Source organism: Juglans microcarpa x Juglans regia, chromosome 2S, assembly GCF_004785595.1.
Source record: "Juglans microcarpa x Juglans regia isolate MS1-56 chromosome 2S, Jm3101_v1.0, whole genome shotgun sequence".
Lineage (NCBI taxonomy): Eukaryota > Viridiplantae > Streptophyta > Magnoliopsida > Fagales > Juglandaceae > Juglans > Juglans microcarpa x Juglans regia.
In genome coordinates, this window is record NC_054597.1 from 25,646,608 (window position 1) to 25,667,703 (window position 21,096).

The following is a 21,096-nucleotide window of genomic DNA, read 5'->3' on the forward strand; positions in this document are numbered from 1 at the left end:
CCACTGTCCCGCGAGCTCGTTTGAACGGAACAAAGAATATTTGAATCCCGCGAAACCCCCTTCCTTGCCACGAACCCGCGTCCGTCGGCTTCCTCTTGCCAGCGCCACCTCGCGACGGCTTCCTCTTCCCAGCGCCACCTCGAGACGCTCGTACGTCTGTCCAGCACCGCCGCTCCTCGCGAGCTGATCGAACGGACCAAACCAACGACGGGTAAGAGTGCTCTATTTCGCCAAATGGTTTTGTACGTAAATATTGTACTACCATTTTTCCGTCCATACATGCTATGTACATCATGATTTTTGTGTTTTCTGAGATGGGTATGCTTAGGGCATGGAGAAATGTCCAGAAAATGATATTTGCTATTACAATCTGTATTTACATGTGAAAACATTGAGGAAAACCCGTGTGTTGTCTCCTAATGTTATCAAGATGCAACTGAGGTTGTCATTAACAAATAGGCTAAATTTTAATCTTCAGATTTAATATTTATGCTGATGTGTGAAAGCTTGATTAGAAGTTGTTTATTAGTGATCATAGTTAATATTTGAGCTTATTTAATTTTGGTTGCTTTAAAAGTTGTTTATTAGTGATCATAGTTAATCATTCTAATGAATTGATCCGTCCGAAACAAATATTTTTTTAAGAGTATAATTAATTAGAAGAAAATGTGGCAAAATAGAAGACAGTTTCATGTCAACAAAAGAACAAAATCTCTTAAACTTCATGTGTAGTGAAGACCAATTTGATTAAATAGTATGAGAACAAAGCAAACTTTTGACTTCTTAAATAATAGGAAGTCTCAAAATATGGCTATAGCATAGATATGATGCTGTCAAAGTAATTGTTTTTGCAATATTCATAAAAAAAAAAAAAAAAAAAAAAAAAAAAAAAAAAAACTAAATGTGTCCAATAAGTGTCTTGCAATAGTTTCATGCAAACACTATTAGAAATTATTCCGAGCACTGAGATTAGAATATATTTTAACTCATTTTTTTTGTTCTTGACAAGTAGAAAGGCATGAAAATAGACTGACTATTTACTTGCTACATGATTCGATGGATTCCATAAATTGGAAATATCTGTTTGATTTCTCACTGAGAGTTATTTGCTTCTATTTTTTCCGTTCAAACAATAATTGTATGTTTGTATTTCATTTATGTAGAAAGTGCTTATATTTTCAGATTTTGCATTACGTATGAGAGTTTAATCTTTATTTTTCTTCTTTTGCCATCTTGGAATACTAGATAGAAATTATCGGAAGACATTCTTAGCCTTATTGTGATGGGGGAAAACGAAGATGGAATGCATCCTTTTGATATAAATATGCCCTACGATTCCCCGAGTACTCTAGTAGACTATAGCCCATTTTTTGATTCATTTGAGGTATATTTATTTGAATTTTTATATTTCAGAAGTTAACATGTTAAATTTTTTTGAGTCATCCAATTTTCCCTAACAACGTGCCTGTTGCAGCATATGCCACCTTATATGTCCTACCCTCCGCCGAGTAATCCAGATGACTTGAGGCAAGAAGTGCCCCAACGTCAACTGTGCCAACCGATACCACATTTGAACAAAATCTTGGAAGTACATTCGGAATGACTGCTGAAAGTTATCTTGATGCCGACGGTAGTACAATTTTGTTTGCCTTGATTATAATCATTGTAATTTTGTTTTGATGCTAATCCATATGTTTCCATTTTTAGACATGGTCTTCGACATAAATGAATATTTAGAGGGTACCACTGTTGTCAAGGATGATGAGGTACGAGTTGAAGCACCAAGATCTGGGATGGAATTTGACAGTATGAAAGATCTTACAGCCTATTATAAGCAGTATGCGAAGCAAGAGGGTTTTGGTGTACGGACACAAAGGACTAGGAAAGATGATGAAGGGAGGCCTGTGTACGTGACTGTTGGTTGTGCCTGTGGCAGAAAGTACAATCCTACGAACAATAATATCTCGAAGCCACGACCAACAACTAGAACGGATTGTAAAGCGAGAGTAAATGCGACATTGAGCAAGAATGATAAATGGATTTTCACCACTATTGAAAATGTGCACAACCACATAACTGTGAGCCCCAAGATGACAAGATTCTTGCGATCTCACAAACATCTAGATGAATACAGTCAAAGGATCCTCGACCTAAATGATCGAGCTGGTATACAAATGAACAAGAATTTTTATTCTCTTGTCATTGATGCGGGGGGTTTTGAGAATCTTCAGTTTCAAGAGAAAGATTGTCGGAATTTCATTGACAAGGCTCGACATTTAAGGTTGGGTAAAGGTGGTGGCAAAGCACTTAATCAGTATTTCTAAAGAATGAGAGATCGGAATGATGGGTTCGTTTCTAACATGAACTTGGATGATGAGGGAAGGTTACGGAATGTATTTTGGGCTGATGCTCGGAGTCGAGCGGCGTATGAGTATTTCGGAGACGTAGTAACATTTGATACAACGTACCTAACAAATAGGTACGGGATGCCTTTTGCGCCATTCGTTGGTGTTAATCATCATGGTCAGTCGATATTATTAGGAGCGGGATTGATTTCAAACGAGGACACTGAAACTTTTGTGTGGTTGTTCCGAATGTGGTTGGATTGTATGAATGGTCGGGAGCCCAAAGCCATGATAACCGACCAAGATCGGGCAATGAAGAGTGCTATTGCCATTGTATTCCCTGAAACTCGTCACAGATATTGTTTATGGCATATAATGCGCAAACTTCCAGAGAAGCTAGGATCTCATGCGCAATTCAATGCGGGGTTGAAGACTGACCTTCAGATTGCATTATATGACTCACATACCAGCGGTGAATTTGAGGAGATCTGGGGTCAAGTAATTGCAAAGTATGATCTCCACGGCAATAAATGGCTTCAATCCTTATATGAGGAAAGGTCTTTTTGGGTTCCAGCTTACTTAAAAAGTGTATTCTGGGCTGGAATGAGCACAACACAAAGGTCGGAAAGCATGAATGCATTTTTCGACGGGTATGTCCATTCCGGTACCACGTTGAAGGAATTCATCGACCAATTTGATAATGCTCTTAGAAAGAAGGTGGAGTTAGAGACAATGGTTGATTTCAATTCTAACAACCAAACTATTCCCTGCGTGTCCCATTTTAATATTGAGAAGCAGTTTCAAAGGTTATATACAAATGCAAAGTTCAAAGAGGTACAAAGAGAATTGTTGGGCCTAATGTGTTGTAATTGTTCGTTGGTAAGCACAGAAGGGTGCATTTTAAAATACCAAGTGAGTGATGAAATATCTACTGATGACCACATCAAAACACTCCATTTCTGTGTTTACTATAACGAAGAGGAGGTGGAGGTCAAATGCACGTGTGCACTGTTTTAGATGAGGGGGATTCTATGTAGGCATGCACTTAGAGTTTGCCAGTTCAAAAAGATTAATGTGCTGCCAGATGTATATGTGTTGGATCGTTGGAGAAAGGACTTAAAGAGGACATACACGTTAGTCAGAAGTAGTTACGATGACCAGCGGGACAGAGCAGACTCACGGAATTATGAGCGGGTGCTTAAAAGATGTTCGAAATTAGCAACCAAAATATCCTTTGATAATGAAAAAATTAGTGCTTTCTTGCGTGTTGTTGATGAGTTTGAGACAAAATGTGAAGGTTCAACACTAGAGTCAGCATATGAACAAACGAAGGCCAGAGCAAATGTCGTCTTGGATAAGGGTAAGAAGATACTAAGCCCCAACGTGGTTCGAGGGAAAGGGAGACCCCCAAGTAAGAGGAAGGTTCCACCAGTTGAAAAGTTGGCAACAAAGAGAAAGAAACCGGTATTTGCTTGTCTAATTTTGCATTGTTTTAAGTTAGTATTATGACTCTAATATGTGTCTATTTATGTTTTGGACCTCAGACTTCCAGGAAAATCTTGGTAGATGAAACACAATTGGGTGAGACACCGGGATCTGAACAACACCAATTTGATGATGGGGTTGATGTTGGAACACAAAACAGCATTCTTACACAATCAACTCCAGAGGTTAATTGTGTCTTTTCAATAACTGACAACCATGTTTGACATCATGATGCACACTTGTAACCCTACGATTGTTTTATTTCAGATGTGTCACCATCTCGATGCACACTTGTAATCCCATGGTGATGAGAAGCCACATTTTTTGAAGCTCTTGGAGAGGGTATGTTGTAGTTAAAGAGGAAAATATGATGTCCCTTTTGAAAATGATGCAATCTTTTTATTTGAAAATGATGCAATTTTTCTATTTGAAAATGATGCAATCTTTCTATTTTTTTAAGGAGAAGCTGGAAGTTGGGAGTTCGGGGAGTAACTTGACTCTGGGGGCCGTAGCTCATTCTAATTATCTTGCATTTTTTTCCCGTTTAGTATTATTTTGCATGATTGGCTCTGTTGATTTTTCTCTAAAGTCTTCTTTTTAGATACTTGTATTTCTCATTGATTTGGCTTTATATCCTCTAACATTGTATGCCAATTGTATTTCTCAGATCTGCCACCGTAATTGAGTTGTTGTTTTTGTGTCTTTTAGAGGGTTGGGTGGTAGTTTGTGTATATGAAAGTGTGTCTTTTTTGTTCCAAATGGAGATGGTTGGGTGTAGTTTGTGTGGTTGTTTCCAGTGTAATTTTTGTATCTCTTTGAGAGGGGAAGGTAGTAGTTAGTTGTATCCATGGGTGTATGCCAATGGTAAGGTTTTTTGTGGAGATGCAACAGGTAATTTTTTGTACCTCTTGGAGATCAAAGGTGTTTTGGTACCATGAGCCAACAAGTTTTGGAGGTTGATTATGATGCAACTGAGGAAAATATCAGATTAAATTACCTAAGGCTTGCACTGGTTAGTGATCTCTCTTTTGATAGCTCCTTGAATGGTGTTTTTTCCATTGCTTCATTGTCAAAAGTTCTTGTCATTAAATTGAATGGGAGATTGAGTGAGAAATCCACATGATTCTGTTGAAGGCAGCAATGGCTTTTTTTGCTTTGTAATCATCACTTTTTTTTGCTGGTGGAAGGCAGCAATGGCTGTTTTTTATAACTGCCTTGGTTTTTATATGAATCTGGAAAGTTTAAACCTTGGTTATAACTTCTTTGCAAACCATAGTATACTACAATCTTTGGGTGATATCACTTTGCACAAGAATTTAAATATTACTTGGAATGGGCTGGATGGTTACTTTCCAGCCCAAGGTAAGTCTCTTATCTCTTATCTATTATCAAATAAGGGCATTTACAATTTCATACTTTTTCTAGTACCATATATTATTGGACAGATATATTTGCAACTTATTTTTCTATATATTTAATTTGGAATGTAGCATAAGTTGGGCTGAGAAACTTGAACACGCTGGATATAAGCAACAATGGCTTCAATGGTACCCTGCCAAATCAAGGCAAGTGTTATTTTAATTGCAGACGGAAGATCAGGAGCCCTTTAATAGTGGGTTAGAAACATTGATGCTAGAAGTGATATATTTGAAGAGCAAATTCAAATAATTTTCTTGTTAAAGTTGTATTTTGTGTGCTTGATCTTCCAATAATTTTCTTGCAGGTTTCGAGAGGCTGCCAAATCATCTATCTCTTTGAACGTTATGCTTGATTAAAGTTGGAGATGTTCTTATGCAGAATGCGCAACACTTTGAACCCAACACAGCTTTGTGTAAAGTATGCACCAATGATGATTCTTATATAGTGAGGTAGAAATCTGCATCTTTAACAGAAGGTATATATATTTTTTCTTTTCTTTTATGAGTTATTTTGGATGGTATGATCTTGTTTACGATCTGAATTCTTGAATGCAGATTAATTTGCTTTTGTGTGAAGTTCTTTTGGAATCAGATATTCTTCTTGTAGAAAATATATAGGTTCCTAGTACACTAATGTTACTGTTGTATAGCTATTGAATTTATTGGATAAAAGTATACTTTTCTTGCAGCATGGACGTTTTCCTCCAGAACATACATTACATTATCTCACACGTGCCTCATATGGAAGGCTTAGATGAAAAATCTGATTACGAGATGTGGAGCAGATCAGGTGATTTCTTGTAGGAGCTTCTTCTTGTGGTTTTAGTTTTCTTTCAATTAAATGATGTGCTCCTCCAATCAGTATGTGTCTAGCCAATCCTTTTTTTTTCTTTTTTTGACAAGTATGTGTCTAGCCAATCCTTGATTATGACTTATAATCAGTTGCAGTACGTAAGCACTGTCCACATGCTGTTCCTTTTTTTATATAGGTAATAATCATTTTATTATGTAAAATACTAAAGCTGCATTCCGAGAAATGTCCAGCATTTTGTTGTAACAACCTGGATGGACTTGAGAAGATGAAAGTACTTATTGAAAATTTTCCTTTGAAATTTTTTGCTCAACTGAGTTTTGAGTTTGTTAGTTCCTTACTGATTAAGATTATTTTCTAAAGGAAACGATAGTAAGGAACTATCTGGGAATTCAAAAGCAGAAGATAAAAAGCTCCAAACTGAGAAGTCTAGGAAAGATGTATCTGATCATGTATTCACTCATGCAGGCTCTTGAATATTTTACTTCTAAAATAATCCTAATTGCTCTATTTGTGATTGGATATAATTTCATTTCTCATGGCAATAGTCTTTTGACAAAATGATGTGTTCTCCTCTATTAGTGGTGGAGGCTAAGGTCTAGGTTTTAATATATGGATTCACGGGGTGCTTTTACGTATGGAATATAATTTATGAGTTGAGTTATGGTAATATATTTGGTTTCTGGTAATTGCTATTTCTCCCACCCTCTCTATCTGTGTTTATTCCCACCTTATCTCTTTCTTTTGAAATTTGCTTCCATATTTTCTGAACTGCTTACCTTTTGATGTTCAGGTTCTTGTTAGTCTTCATCAAGTTGTCATTCCTTATTTGTCTAATCCTATTATGTTATGGTAAACTTACATACTGATTTGTATAATATTGTTTCATACTTTACTTCTTCAGTCTCTCTCTTCTGAATGGTGAGCTTGAGTCTGATTTACTTTTTCGTCTTATTTCAGTTTGGGTGTGAACACTGTTGGAGAGCTGTTGGTACAATAAGTGTCGGGGTTATGATCAACATATTCTATCTGCTGTGTTTTAAGCACTTCTAAGAAAGATGATCTGTTAGCTTTTCCACCTTGAACAGACCTCATCTTCTGCTCTTTGATGGAGACTGATCTCGTTGTGATCGTCGCACCCCTAATACTTTTATTATCTGTTAATGACTTCAATTATATTTGGAGTTATTGTCACAAATTGGAATCTGATCTCGTTGTGATCGTCGCACCCCTAATACTTCTATTATCTGTTAATGACTTGAATTATATTTGGAGTTATTGTCACAAATTGGAATCGAGTAATCTTATGGTTTGTGACAACAGCTGAGCCAGGCTACCAATACCAGTAATCGCTGGCATACATGTCTATTGACAAATGATGGGAAATTCTATTACTAATGCCAGATTTCATAATAAAGAAACACAAGAATGCCAGTACTCGCTGGCATACATTACTAATCGCTGGCATACAGTTTATTTGGTTTGCATTATTATTCCGTTTGAATTATAGTACAATGGATTGCAACACAGCGTTATATTTTACTAGTTCACTTCCATATGTTTCAATATTATTCCGTGAGCATGAACAATGAAATCAGATACAAACTGTGTTGCAATTGTGTGGTTGTCATTAACCTGAGAAAGCAAGTCAAGTTAGGTTCACTTTGCACCATCAGTAACAATGGAATCAAAACTGAAAAACTTCATGAGAATAGGCACCATTAGCAATAATAGAATAGTCAAAAGACCTTTTCGTTACAGAGGTTGGTTTAACAAAATACAATTTACAAACATGGTTTCCATTTTCAACCATTCCTGAACAAGCTATTTCTACTCAAAAATTATATAATACATACAACTTGCTTTTTACATTAACATTATCCGAACCAAGCAAACACTATTACAAAAGTGATAATCCAGTACAAACACTGTAACTTTCGCTTTTCCTTCTTCAGATTCTTTGCTATCTGTCTCACTTTTTCTTCCCTTTTTCGAACGGCATACTTGCGCTGTAATACATCATCCCACCTCTTCCTGGCCTTATTCTCTTTTAATAACATGTTCTCCTCTAGCAATTGCAATATATCCACCCATACGAAGAATTCACACCTCGCATCTCCCTGCACACCATACGAACTCCCAAATTAATATGATAAAAAGTACACCACAACAGCAAATCGATTACTTTAATATGACAAGAATAAAGTTGCTTTTACCGTATTATACTTGGGGCAGGCAAAAAATCTCCTTCCAGGATTTTTGTTAGTGTAGGACGTCTTTAGTTTGGTTTTCAAACCACACCAACAAGTTGGTGACTCCATCACAAAATCATCAAGTAAAGATGATGATTGAGAAGACGCCATGCGTGATTCTGAAAAAAGGAAAGATAACTTTGAGCACAACAGTCTGTCTCTTTTACACAATTGAATACATAGTAATATTGCATAGTGAATGTCCTCTTAACTAAGACCATCATCAAATTTAAACATAACTTGATTTGGCATAACCCAACACCAGCAGCTCATTATCATGCCAATCTTTTAGCTCACTAAAAAAATCTTTAGCATGGTCAATCTTTATTAACCATTAATTTGTAGACGGTATTTAGTGTATACAGACTTCAAATGTACAAGTTAACCTAAGTTCCTAACAATGTATCATTGCATGGAAAATCTATTTATGACAATAACGACATGCTTCCATTAAAGGATATAAGCAGTATAAAGTTACAATAGTTAATGATGTAGTTAGTGATGGTAAATTTATATCTAAGTACACAATAGTGGTAGGAAGGGTGAGGTCAGATTCCATTTTTACTATCTGATATGGCAAATCAAATCAAACTAAACAAACATAAATTAGTGTTCCCAAATGGATAAAGATGCCAATAAGAATATAGATTCGGATCAGCTAGGTAGTTTATTTATAAATAAAAGAAGATATTCAAGTGGCACAGGTCAGTTTTGAGCTTGGAAAGTCCAATTAAGTGCAATGTGATTGGCCGTCTATTATGATTTATTTGCATGGTTCTATATACAAGTACAAGTAGAGAAGAACAAGTAGTGATGTAAGCCTCCAACCATACCCAAAAAGAAATTTTGGGTAATGGAGAAAAATAAAATGGAGTAGGAAAAGAACAATCACAAGACAATAAAAGAAAGGTGAGTATAAATCTGTCCTCAGAAAATATTGACCATTCGGTCCACTCATGACTAAACCAGAGTGAGAGATCTAGAGAGAGAGGGCATTTGCATCAATAGGATTTTGGCTCTGTATGCATTAGAAAGCTTTTCATTTAGTGGAAGACTGCATTTCAAACTACATCCATTTTCTCTCTTTTGATTCCCACCACATACATATAGGAAGAGTTTTGATCTCATCAGGAGACACTAAGTTGAGTAGTAGTCCTCTACATGTGTGTATGAATAAAGCTACGAAAACTTGACCAGGAAGGTTCGTGTGTATATATATATATATGCTTGAAAACTTACCAGTAATTAGCTGATTCAATAAAAAAAGTAAACCAGATTGACAGTAGTTGAACTGCACTTGATTTTCATCCGCAACCCACTACAGTACAAGCTTATCCTATGCTGTAAACTTCACCCAATGCAATTAAATTAAAGTACCTAAACCAAAATTAACACAAACCAAGATTAAAAAAATCACTACTAAGAGGACCAAAAATTAACACATACCCAAGATTACAAATAAATAAATAAGACACAATCATACTCCAATCATTGTCACCAATTGATATCTGTCTACCTTTTTAAATAGTTTCATATGCCAACCACATAAATAGACATACATTTAAAATGTGCTATTTGTTTTGTACACACTGTTTTCTTCCACACTGCCACAAGTGAGAAATAAAAACAAGTATGGGGGGATCCACCGTTTCTACCATACCAAGGAAGAACCAAAGTAATGCCATCCACACACAGTTTTGAACAAACCCGACTAGAGTCCCATGGTGATGCACCATCCATCGCCTACGTTCGTGATTCAAAGCAATATATACATGACCAAAATCAAGATTTACAACATACCCAAGAGGTTACATTGCACCACCCTCCACTAAAATCTGATTCGTTTTAGCTTTAGCTATTTCCACCTTCAATAATAAACTAAAACTGTGCCAGGATGGAATGCAACCACCAATCTCTAGCTAATACTAGATATGCATCATCCAGAAACAACCCCATTAATTTCATAATTTCTAACAAAATACTATTAATTTACAACTCATATAACTAAACCCTAGAGGAAAAAAGAGATGCTGTAAACACAGAGAAAAAAAAGAAATGTATGACTAAACCCTAGAAACCATGTAAAAATAAATAAATGTATGAACCCTAGAATCACAGAAAAAAGGAGTAATACATGGAAAAACTTGAAGAAGATTTTTTACAAGAAACGATACATAACGTACGTCTGCAGATCTGAGGGCTTCACGTTAGTGGATTGAGGGCTTCAATCTGACTGTGTCGAACTCATAGAGAAGAAAAAGAAACCTTAGAGAAGAAGAATAAATCTCAGAATAGAAGAAGAAGAAATAGTCTCAAGGATCACCTGTGAACTCGAAATCGCCGTGCCGAGGAGTGCAGAGGGCTTCACGTCGCTTCGGGAGAGGCACTCAAGCTACTCAGTGCAGAGGAGCTCGGGGGGTGGGGGGAGAAGAAGGAAGGAAACGCGGGGGGCAGGGGTTTAACGACGAAATGTTAACGTGCTCTCAACGCGGGGGGCGGGGGGAGAGAGACGAAATGAGGAAATGAAAATTTTGAAAATGTGATGTTAGTCTCCCGTGCCTCCCTACGTTGACACGTCATATGTGCAACTTGGATGTAGCAAACAGTGGCTTTATCCTAGATTTTTTCTATTCTAAAAGAACTAGCTAGTCAATATTACAAGTAAAATTCATTTGAATCATTATATCTATAAGAAAAACGAACATTTGTGATGGATTATGACTATTTGTGACGAAAGCAAACTCATTTTGACAGGAAATAATCATTTTTACAAGAAATAACTAGTCATAAATAAGTAATTTTCTTGTAGTTATATATATATAATGTCCAGTGTTCTAAACAATATGCAATCTGCAATATTCCAATATTCTAAATGTCCTGAGGGCCGGGAGACAAAGGAAACAAAAATGTTTAATTGTGGTTGAAAAAGTTAATTTGTAATCTTCACTCTTTTGTTTTTATTTTTTAAATATAATTTGCTTTTTTACAGCTAGTAAATCTTAATAATTAGCAGCCACCCTCCAACAAAAGGTCGAAAATATTTAGATTTTTTATTCCCAAAAGTGGAGATCGAGGAGCCGGCGCTTCCAAGTTTGAATGATCTATTCGTGCAATCTAATTTATATTACTTGAGAAAACGAAGGGGATTGGAATGAAGTTCATCCAAATCTAATTATAATTTATGGGCCCATCATGTCTATTGTCCTTAATTCATATCCTCATCATGTTTCAATACGTAAAAGCAAATAAAATGTGAGTCCTGGAAAAGCATAAAGCAATTCAATTTCAAACATATCTCTATGATATCATGATTGTTTACATGCATTGCCTGATAATCATAGCTCCAAATCTTGGAATGAGAATGTACGTAGCATCAGCTTGGTTTTCTTTGCTTTCGGAGCAACACATAACGTAGCCACTGATGAATGGCATACGTGATAACAATAAACTTTCATTCTATTATGTAAGATATGATATATTTATCATTATTTGATGATTCTTTATTGAATAATTTTTTATTATTTAATAGTGATAAATATATCACATTTTATATAATGAGATGAAAGTGAGATCAGAGTGTGATGTATAACTAGCATTACTCCGACAACAATTATGGGGTTTTCTTCTTATATTGGTTTTCGATCGATTAGTCAGTCCACATTTTATAATGCGTCCTACTTTTTAAAAGATTATAAAATTAAATAAATATCTATCATCCATCGGTGCATCCCAAGCACTCTGATTGTATGTCGAAGAAAAATATACATAGATGAATCTTATAATATTTATTAAACATATTTAATATTGCTTCATACAAACAATTATAAACATTGAAATATTCACTCTATCAATCTCTCTCTTGCAAATTTATATTTTAATGTTCAAACAAGAACTTTAAGATTTGGAAAATCAATTTGGAAAACATATATATTCTTAAAATTTGGAAAACCAATTAAATCTCACCAAAATAAACAATCTTTTTATTGCGATTTGATTTGAAATCCTCGTATATATGACTTTAGGCTACGTTTGGGTAGTGAGAATACCTGAGAAGTGTTGAGAATGTTTATAAATAGTAGTGAAAAAGTAATAATAGAATAATGAATAGTAGGTAAAAAGTAATGAATAGTAAAAAAGTAGGTGAAAAGTAATAATAAAGTAAAGAATAGTAGTGAGAGTACTTGAGGTACTCTTGGTACCCAAACGTAGCTTAATGACTCCATTAATATTTTCGAATTTTTTTTTAGATAATCTACTTGATGCATACCTTTAATTCTCAATTATTACTTTCAAATTCGATGGCTGAAATTTATTGATTAAAAAATGCAAATTTATTGCATTTAATATGGTAAATAGTTAATGCCGAGCTTATCCACTACGATGTTCGGGACAATCGAGCTCAGGTCTCAAGTCTCGATCAAGGACCTAAACCTTGCACACAATAAGGCCGAGGTTATTCACTATGGTGCTTGAGACAACCGAGCAGTAGTTGGAGATCCTGATGAAGGACCTAAGCTATGCTTGCAATGCTGCCAATGTTATTCCTTACGATGCTCTAGACAGCAGAGCTCCAATTTTAGGTCCTAATCAAGGACCTAGACCTCGGTCACAACACAGGTGAGGTTCTTTACTAAGAAACTTGGGACAATGAGCACGAGTTGGAGGTCCCAGTCAAGGACCTAAACCTGCCCGCAATGTAGCCGAGGTTCGCCACTACGATACTCAGGACAACCGAGCTTGGGTTGGAGGTCCCAATCAAGGACCTAAACCTCACCCCTATGCGGTCGAGGTTCCTCACTTTGATGCTCGAGACGAATAAGCATGAGTTTGAAGTCCTGATCAAGGAACTGAAGCACTCTTGACACATATGATGAGATCCATAGATATTTAGCCTGAGATTCGTCACTAGTTGTTCGTATCATTGATTTCAAAAATTAACCAAGCATTGGTTTGGATCGTCTTTTTGGTTTCTACCTCACCGATTGAACACTCATCATTCAACATCGCAAGTGGAATTCAAAGTGAAAGTTATAGGGTATAAGACAAGGGAAAAAAGCCCAATATGAGTGTAAGAATCCATTCTAAGAGAAAACCCAATAAATACAATATGAAGAAGTAACAACGAATACAATATAGCTCTAAGGATCTTGGCCAGGGGAGCTCACTTGAATCGGATCTTTCTTAGTACCAGGGTCTTAGCTCGTGGCGAGGTTGGTCTTTGGAGGCCGATACCTAGCAAGCAAAGCCTTGGTGTCAGAAGGGAGAATAATATAGGCATCTTCATCATTCAACCCCACTGCATCGGCATAAAGTAGCTGATGGATGTGGAGGAAAGTCTTGAGCCGATGCAACCTCAAGGGTAGCTAGATTAGGGGATGTGCGGATTAGATTCTTGTATGTTTCGAAACCCCAATTATATATCCATAGCACCAAGTGAAGTTCCAAACTTCAGCCACTAAAGATGTTATGGTAATTTCTTTCTCACGGGTTGAGATATAGAGTGTCATCATTCATATATATAACGATGTTACAAGATGAGTATGACCCATTCAAGAGAGGTAAATAAACGTAAAAAATGCTACAATGAAGGAGAAACACTAGCCTATGCGTAGAACTATACAACTGGACTTTCCAAGATTAAAAACATCAACTAATATCTTGATGCCGAATATCCTGAGTATTAGTAGAGCTACATATCTGTTGGCTGAGATCTTTCATATTCGATCCCTGGTCATTTGGATCAGGATTTATGCTTACATTCCTTACACTCCCCCTCAAACATGGTCGTGGGAAGTAACAGAGGCCAAGTTTGTGTCTCAGCAACTTGAAAGGACCTTTGAGTAGTGGCTTAGTAAATATGTCAGCAAGTTGGTCAAGAGAAGTAACATATCAAGTCTCTAAGGAGATGAGGGCAACTCATTCTCAAACATAATGATAATCAAGTTCTAAATGCTTAGGTCGAGCATGTAGAACAAGATTTACAGTCATGTATAATGCACTCATATTGTCACAATGCAAGGAGGGTGCTTTGCTTAATAGGACTCCATGGTCTCGGAGAAGAATGGAGAGCCAAGTTAACTCAACTGTAATGAAAGCCATAGCCATGTATTCAGCCTCTGCACTAGATCGAGCCAGTGTGGGTTGCTTCTTGGCACTCTAAGAGATACAATTACTTCCACTGTGAGTGTTGTTGGATAAGATACGTGGAACAAGTGTAGCAGTTCCTTGCAAGTATCTCAAAATTCTTTTAACAAGCAAAAAATAAGCCACAGTTGTTGCCTACATAAATTGATAGACATAATTTACACTGAAAGAGATGTCTAGTTGTGTAAAGGTCAAGTATTGTAATCCACCAACAAGGCTGCGATAAGTGGTTGGATAAAAAAACATAGTAGCATAAGTAGAGAGCTGGTGACCTTTTGAGGGCATAGGATTAGACAAAGGTTTGGATTCGTGCATATGGGCTCGAGTCAAAACTTCCACAATATTTCTATGTTGAGATAGAAACAAATTTGAGCCAAATTGATGAACCTCGATTCCCATAAAATGATGAAGGAAACTAGGGTCTTTAATGGAGAATTGAATATTGAGTTGAGGGCAGCAGCGAATCCTATGAGGATTGTCACCAATTACGACCATATCATCTACATAAAGTAGAAGAATGAGAATTTCATGTGAAGAATGACAAATGAATAAGTTGGGATCTACAAAGTTGAAGTAAAACCAAGCTGTAAGAGAAAATCACTAAGCTTATCAAACAAGGCTTGAGAAGCTTATTTTAGGCCATACAAGGCATGATTTAATTGACACACATGCAGAGGGTGAGCTGAGTCCACATAACCTGGTGGTTGATGCATTTAATTGGAGTGTTGAGAAAGCTGTGGAGGAATGCATTCTTAACATCCAATTGGTAAAGTTCCCAATGCTTAACAGTGGCAAGTGTGAGAACTAATCAAATACTAGCAGGCTTCGCGACATGTGAGAAAGTCTCAGAAAAATCCACACCATCAACTTGACTGAATCCCTTGGCAACTAGTCGTGCTTTAGGTCTCTCTAAAGTTCCATTTGCTCTTAGCTTAGATTTATACACCCACTTACATCCAATTACATTTATATCAGAAGTTCTAGGGACTAATTTCCAAGTTTTGTTGACAGTGTTGACAGGAAGTGCTTGTAATTCCTCAACCAAAGCAGCAGATCAACCAAGATGATTCTTGGCAGACTTGATTGATCTTGGTTCAGTAGGAATATTCAAGATAGTGTGCAGGCTGGCATAGCGAGGATTTGGTTTATAGATACCGCTCTGAGATCTGGTTTGCATAGGATGCTGGATGGATGGTATCTGCACTACAAGAGGCTCGAAAGAATTTAGCAGAGGAGCTGTTTGAGTGATTTGAGCAGGAACTATGGGAGATGAGGGAGAGGTAGGCTTTGCTAGGATTGATAATGATATGGGAGGAGCAAATGCATAAATTGATGGTTGCAAGGTAGTGTCCACAAGGGTTGACACAGTGGAGGAGGAAGTATCCTTATTCCACTTAGTAAAGCTGGAAAGCTCCCCTTCAACAGAAGGAGAGTCATACAACATGGTAGGTTGGGAATATGGCATGATAGATTAATCAAACACAATATGCCTGGATGTGTAGATGCGGTAAGTGGGTGGATAAAGTCACTTGTAGCCTTTATGTTTGGTGTTGTAGCCAATGAACACACATGGCAAGGATTTTGGTTCGCTTGTTGGACCTATATTCTCCAAGATAAAGAAACAATCTAGAACCAAGAGTACAAAGCATACTATGATCTCGATGTCTGCCATAAAGTTTGAAGAATGGTGCATCCATGTTAAGCATAGGAGATGGCAACCTATTAAATAAAAGACAGTGGTGGAAAAACAGTGTAACCAAAAACAAATGGAAGTTTGGCATGGAACATCATAGTTAAACCCAAGTTTGTTATACTTTGATGTTTCCTTTCAGCTTTCCATTCTGTTCTGGGTCTTAGGACAAGCAGATTGATGAAGAATCCCATGTGTTTGTAAATAGACCGTGAGATCCTTGACATTAAATTCACCCCTTCATCACTTTGGAAGATACAAATTTTGGTATCAAATTGCCAAGTGACAAATATATGGAACTAGATAAATGCAGCAGAGAATTCAAATTTATGCCGAAGTGGAAATTAACCACGTAAAATTGGTAAATTCATCAATAAAGATGGCATAGAACCGATACCTGTCCCGAGAAAGAGTAGGAGCTAGTCCCCATAAGTCACAATGGATTTTATAGAAAGGAACATTAACAGTACTATCTCAAGAAAGAAATGGTAATTTGCAACATTTTTGCATTTGACAACTTGTACAAATTTCAGAGGATGTAGGCTTATAATCAAATGTAATAAAATGCTGATTACAGAGATAGTCTAAAACTCTAGGGTTGGGATGTTTAAGTGCCAGCTCTGTTTATTTGTAGATCAAAACCTAGAGGAAAAATAGGTTGTCTTGTCATTGTCTGGGGTAGAGGCAGCATTAAAAATATATAGGCTCTTATGTTTCCTTCCCGTTGCCACTATCTTATGTGTTATCCTATCCTTTATCACAAAGTCATGCCCATCAAACTCAAGTTTTAGTGGGTAATCAGATGTTAACTTATTAATAGACAATAAGGTGTCGTTTGGATTCGAAGATGAGTTGAGATGAGTTGTGAATAGTAGTGAGATGGGTTGTGAATAGTAGTGAGATTTGTGAGTTAAAGTTACTGAATAGTAGTGAATTGTAGTGAGATGAGTTGAGATGAATTGAAATGGGTTGAGAATACAAACGAGGCCTTAGTCTTTCTTAATATTAAGCACTACCAGAACATCATGTAACTGTATGGGAGTATGAGATGGACCAATCATGGCCTGACCAATATGTGTAATAGGCAGAACCTTGCCATTTCCAACCATTACACCATCAGAACCATAGTATGGGGTCAATGAGTAAAGAGTACCTTGATTTCTAGTCATGTGATCAGTTGCACCTGTGTCGGGATAACATGAAGGTTCAGGAGTTTCCTCCATTTTTAAGGCCACAAAACTTCGAGGAAGATTATCAAAAGTAAAAAAATGATTAAACCACTTAAGAGCAGTGTTATTTCTTTTATTGCAGATTTGATAGACAACTTCTTCTTTGCTATTTGATTGACCACGAAATTGATGATTGAAAGATTGTCCATGGTACTGAGAAGATGTTTTGGATCCATTAGTTTGGCCTTAAACAAAACCACTCCCTTTGGAAGTGAAGGAGCCAAAATTGTTTTGTTGTTTCTTGTTCTTATATGACTTCTATTTATTGAAGACCATGGAAGAGGTAGGAGCATCGAGTTTATATTGATCAACATAACTCTCCAGTAATGTGACCAGTTCGAAGTAGGCAGGAATAGGAGTTCGAAGCATTGTGGCTATGAAGATCTCAAATTCCTTGCCAAGATCATTGAGGAGCCACCATGACATTTGTGTTCAAAAACAGGCTTGCCAATAGCAGTAAGCTCAACACAAATTGTCTTGAATTTTTGCAGGTAATCACTCAAGGTATCAGATCCTTTGGTGATATATGTATGTCTTTGCTTGAGAGTATGACTACGATCAGAAGAAACTCTAATAAAGGCATACACAAGAGCACTCCAAACCTTTGTGGCAATGTTTAACCCAACAATAATGCCAAGAACTTTTTCAGACAATGTGGCAGTAAGCCAACCTTCAACTAACCTATCAGATCAGCGCCACTTCAGATAAATAGGGTTTGGCTGAGTTGTAGACGACTCATCTAGTAAAAATTGTGGTGGGGGTTGAGTCTCACCAGTAATGAATCCTTGAAGATCATAGCTCTCAAGGATGTTTAACATCTAGGTTTTCCAGAGCAAAAAGTTGGAAGAGTTAAGTTTAAGAGAAACAGAGTTTCTACATTCTGTCAGACAGGGTATGGGTAAGGATCAAAGGACAAAGAAGACATGGAAAAAAAAAAAACCCAACTCTCTACCAGCTCATTGTGGCTCTTGATACCACAAAGATGTTTTCAAAATTTCTATCTCACGTATTGAGATAGAGAGAATGTTTTCATTCATATATATAATGATGTTACAAGATGAGTATGACCCATTCAAGGGAGCTAAATAGACGTAAATAATGCTACAATAAAGAAGAAAGCCTGGCCTATACACTAGAACTATACAGTTGGGCTTTCCAAGATTAAAGAGATCAATTAATATCTTGATGTGGAAAATCCTAAGTATTAGTAGAGTTACATATTTGTTGGCTGATATCATGCAAACTTGATTCTTGGTCATTAGGATAAGGATTTATGCTTACATTTCTTACAACCACATGTCTCAATTGATCTTTCAATGCCTTTTCAAGGGTTTCAAATTTCTTGGATTCCATACGCCATTTATGAGCTCGAGCAATAGTAGAGCCTGGGCACCCACAAATTCAATTTGGAGTCGCTCCTGCTCGGAGTGAGGTTTTGACTGTTTATGCAAATTGGGCTTGAGTTGGGTGATCTCTCCTTTGACTCTACTTGTCACCTCAGCTAACAAACTCTTCACTTGCGCCAACTCTTCTTGTACAACCGTAGCAGCATTGTTGGATGCGACCCTTTCAATCTCCAGAGTAGCAGCTTGGCTCCGAGAACCTGCTAGCTCCATAGTCAGACCCTCCACATGAGATTTAACTCTAGCAAGCTCTTTGGCTTGACAAGCGAACTCACTTTTTGTTTTAAAGAGTGATAGGTCTCTCTCTATGGGACTACTTCCTAATTGCAACAAACACTTTCTCTATGGAGTGAGCTTGTCCAACAAAGACTCACCATCCTCCCAATCATAGAAGTTCAAATTATAGAAGTCTTAATAAAGGGCTACCGCGTAAGCCACATTAGGTAAAAATCCAAATAGGACACGTGGGAGATACTAACGTTTATCATGGTGTCACACATGGATTTGGCAAGTACAAATGTAGGAATGTGCCCATGTCTTCGAAGATCATGTCTGGGGTTAACAATAGTCAACATGGAATCTATTGGTCCACCCCTGATGTGGCTACTGGTATATTAAAAAGGTACAACGATACTCGGCTTAGCAATCGGAGAGACAAGACCCTCACTTGAACCCATAATGGCTGCAAACTAGCTAGCAAGATCGACAGAGGGGACAACTGGAGAGAAAGATTGCACATGGGAAAGTTCAGGCACGAGCAAAGTCCCTTCAACCTCTTGTATGAATTTATTAATGCTCTCATAAGACTTATCAACAAGAGCTTCTTTGGAGAATGGATCACTCACTTGAGGTCAGTCTAAGTTAAGGGAACCTACTCAAGAAAGAAGATGGGCATGGCACTAGATTGCCTAGGAACAAGGACAGAACTGCTCATCACTTTCATTTCAATCTGTTCAGCAATCAATTCCCAAGCTTGAGAAGGAGGTTTACTTCCCGCGATCAGAAGCTTCACGATTCTCGACCTCTTCTCCACAACTCACAGTTTCTTCATGAAAAGGTTGAATAATTTTAGTCTTCAGACAGGCAACCAAACTAGGAGTGTTTGTATCTTATTCTACCCGATTACATGTGATGGTAGGAACATGTTCATCTTCTAGAACAGTTGGAAGAATAGAGGTATCCATAAGTGAGACTGGACCCTTTCCCTCGTATTCCTTCTTGGGTGATTCTTGATGTAACTTCTGTAACACCTAGGCCCACAGAGAAACCCCACTTAGAAACCCCAAAATTCATTTCCTTCTTCTTTTTTTTCCCTTCCCCTTTCTTCCCAAACCCACTACGCATCCCACTTGACTCCCACTCTCCTCTACACCTTCACTCGTCGTGCAGCATACAGCGTTGCTACCTCCTTCTCGAGTTTCAACACTAGAAGCGTCTCAGTGTTAGGTTGATTGCGGTGACCAACGAAGGCCATAGGCACAAGAGACCCCTTTACGCCACCTAGCCCTCTTACCACTCACGACATCACACATAATCGCCGATAACTCTCACTCATCTCTCGTTCTCGACCTCTGTCTCTGTCTCTCTGTCTCTCTATCTCTCTCTCTCTCTCATATCCCCATTCATTGTACTTGTCGTGCACCACCGTACGCCACCAAGTTGATACTTCTCCCTCTCCGATTTATCCCTCTATATACTATCTCTGTAAGTGTCTTTCTCAATCTCTCTAGTTGTGCAAAAAACCACAGCAGAAGCAGCCCATGTCATTGCCAAGCCACACTGTTGTCATAACCACCTTGGTTATTCGTTGAGTCTCTCTCTCCAATTATCCTTTTGACTTCTCTATCCCTCTTTATTCTATTGCTTCTCTCTTTGTGTGCAATGACTCCAAAACTCAAATTTTTACTCCAATTTTTATTGTCCTAGAGTACCACAGTTATGTACCTTAGGGTTTTGACCCTTATTTCCCGTATTGATGTCTAATTGTCTTTAGCCGGCCTCATTTTGCTCATTAGATTAGTGGAGTCTGTAGAATGGGTCTCCCACAAGGGACCTGGACTTTTCGTGGGTCAGTTACTTATTAAGATTAGTGGGTCTGTTTTAGTCTGTTTCAGTTGTAAGTATAGATTAATGGGTCAGTTAATTTGTTAAAGTCAATCTGTTGGTGGGCCTGTTACCACGCCTAAAATGTGGCCACCCAAAACGTGGCTAGTTATTTTGTAATCAATTTAATTTCCTTTAATGAATGAATGAAGCATGAGGTATTTTTCCAATCCAATTTGAGAATCCTAGAGGCCTCGGCACCTCGAATTGCCGATA

General features: G+C 37.4%; 2 protein-coding genes and 1 long non-coding RNA gene across 3 annotated transcripts; all 3 read left to right on the forward strand.

Moving 5' to 3' along the window:
- Window positions 1–1,709: 1,709 nt before the first annotated feature.
- Window positions 1,710–2,324, forward strand: LOC121253502 (protein FAR1-RELATED SEQUENCE 5-like). Its single transcript, XM_041153508.1, has one exon. The coding sequence runs from the start codon at window positions 1,710–1,712 to the stop codon at window positions 2,322–2,324; it is 615 nt and encodes a 204-aa protein (XP_041009442.1).
- A 3-nt stretch (window positions 2,325–2,327) lies between these two features.
- Window positions 2,328–3,362, forward strand: LOC121253503 (protein FAR1-RELATED SEQUENCE 5-like). Its single transcript, XM_041153509.1, has one exon. It carries the CDS (start codon window positions 2,328–2,330, stop codon window positions 3,360–3,362), a length of 1,035 nt encoding a protein of 344 aa, XP_041009443.1.
- A 225-nt stretch (window positions 3,363–3,587) lies between these two features.
- Window positions 3,588–4,343, forward strand: LOC121253076. The gene is made up of 4 exons (XR_005938342.1): window positions 3,588–3,809; window positions 3,890–4,015; window positions 4,098–4,172; window positions 4,291–4,343. It is a non-coding gene; the product is annotated as an uncharacterized LOC121253076 (long non-coding RNA).
- Window positions 4,344–21,096: the final 16,753 nt, after the last annotated feature.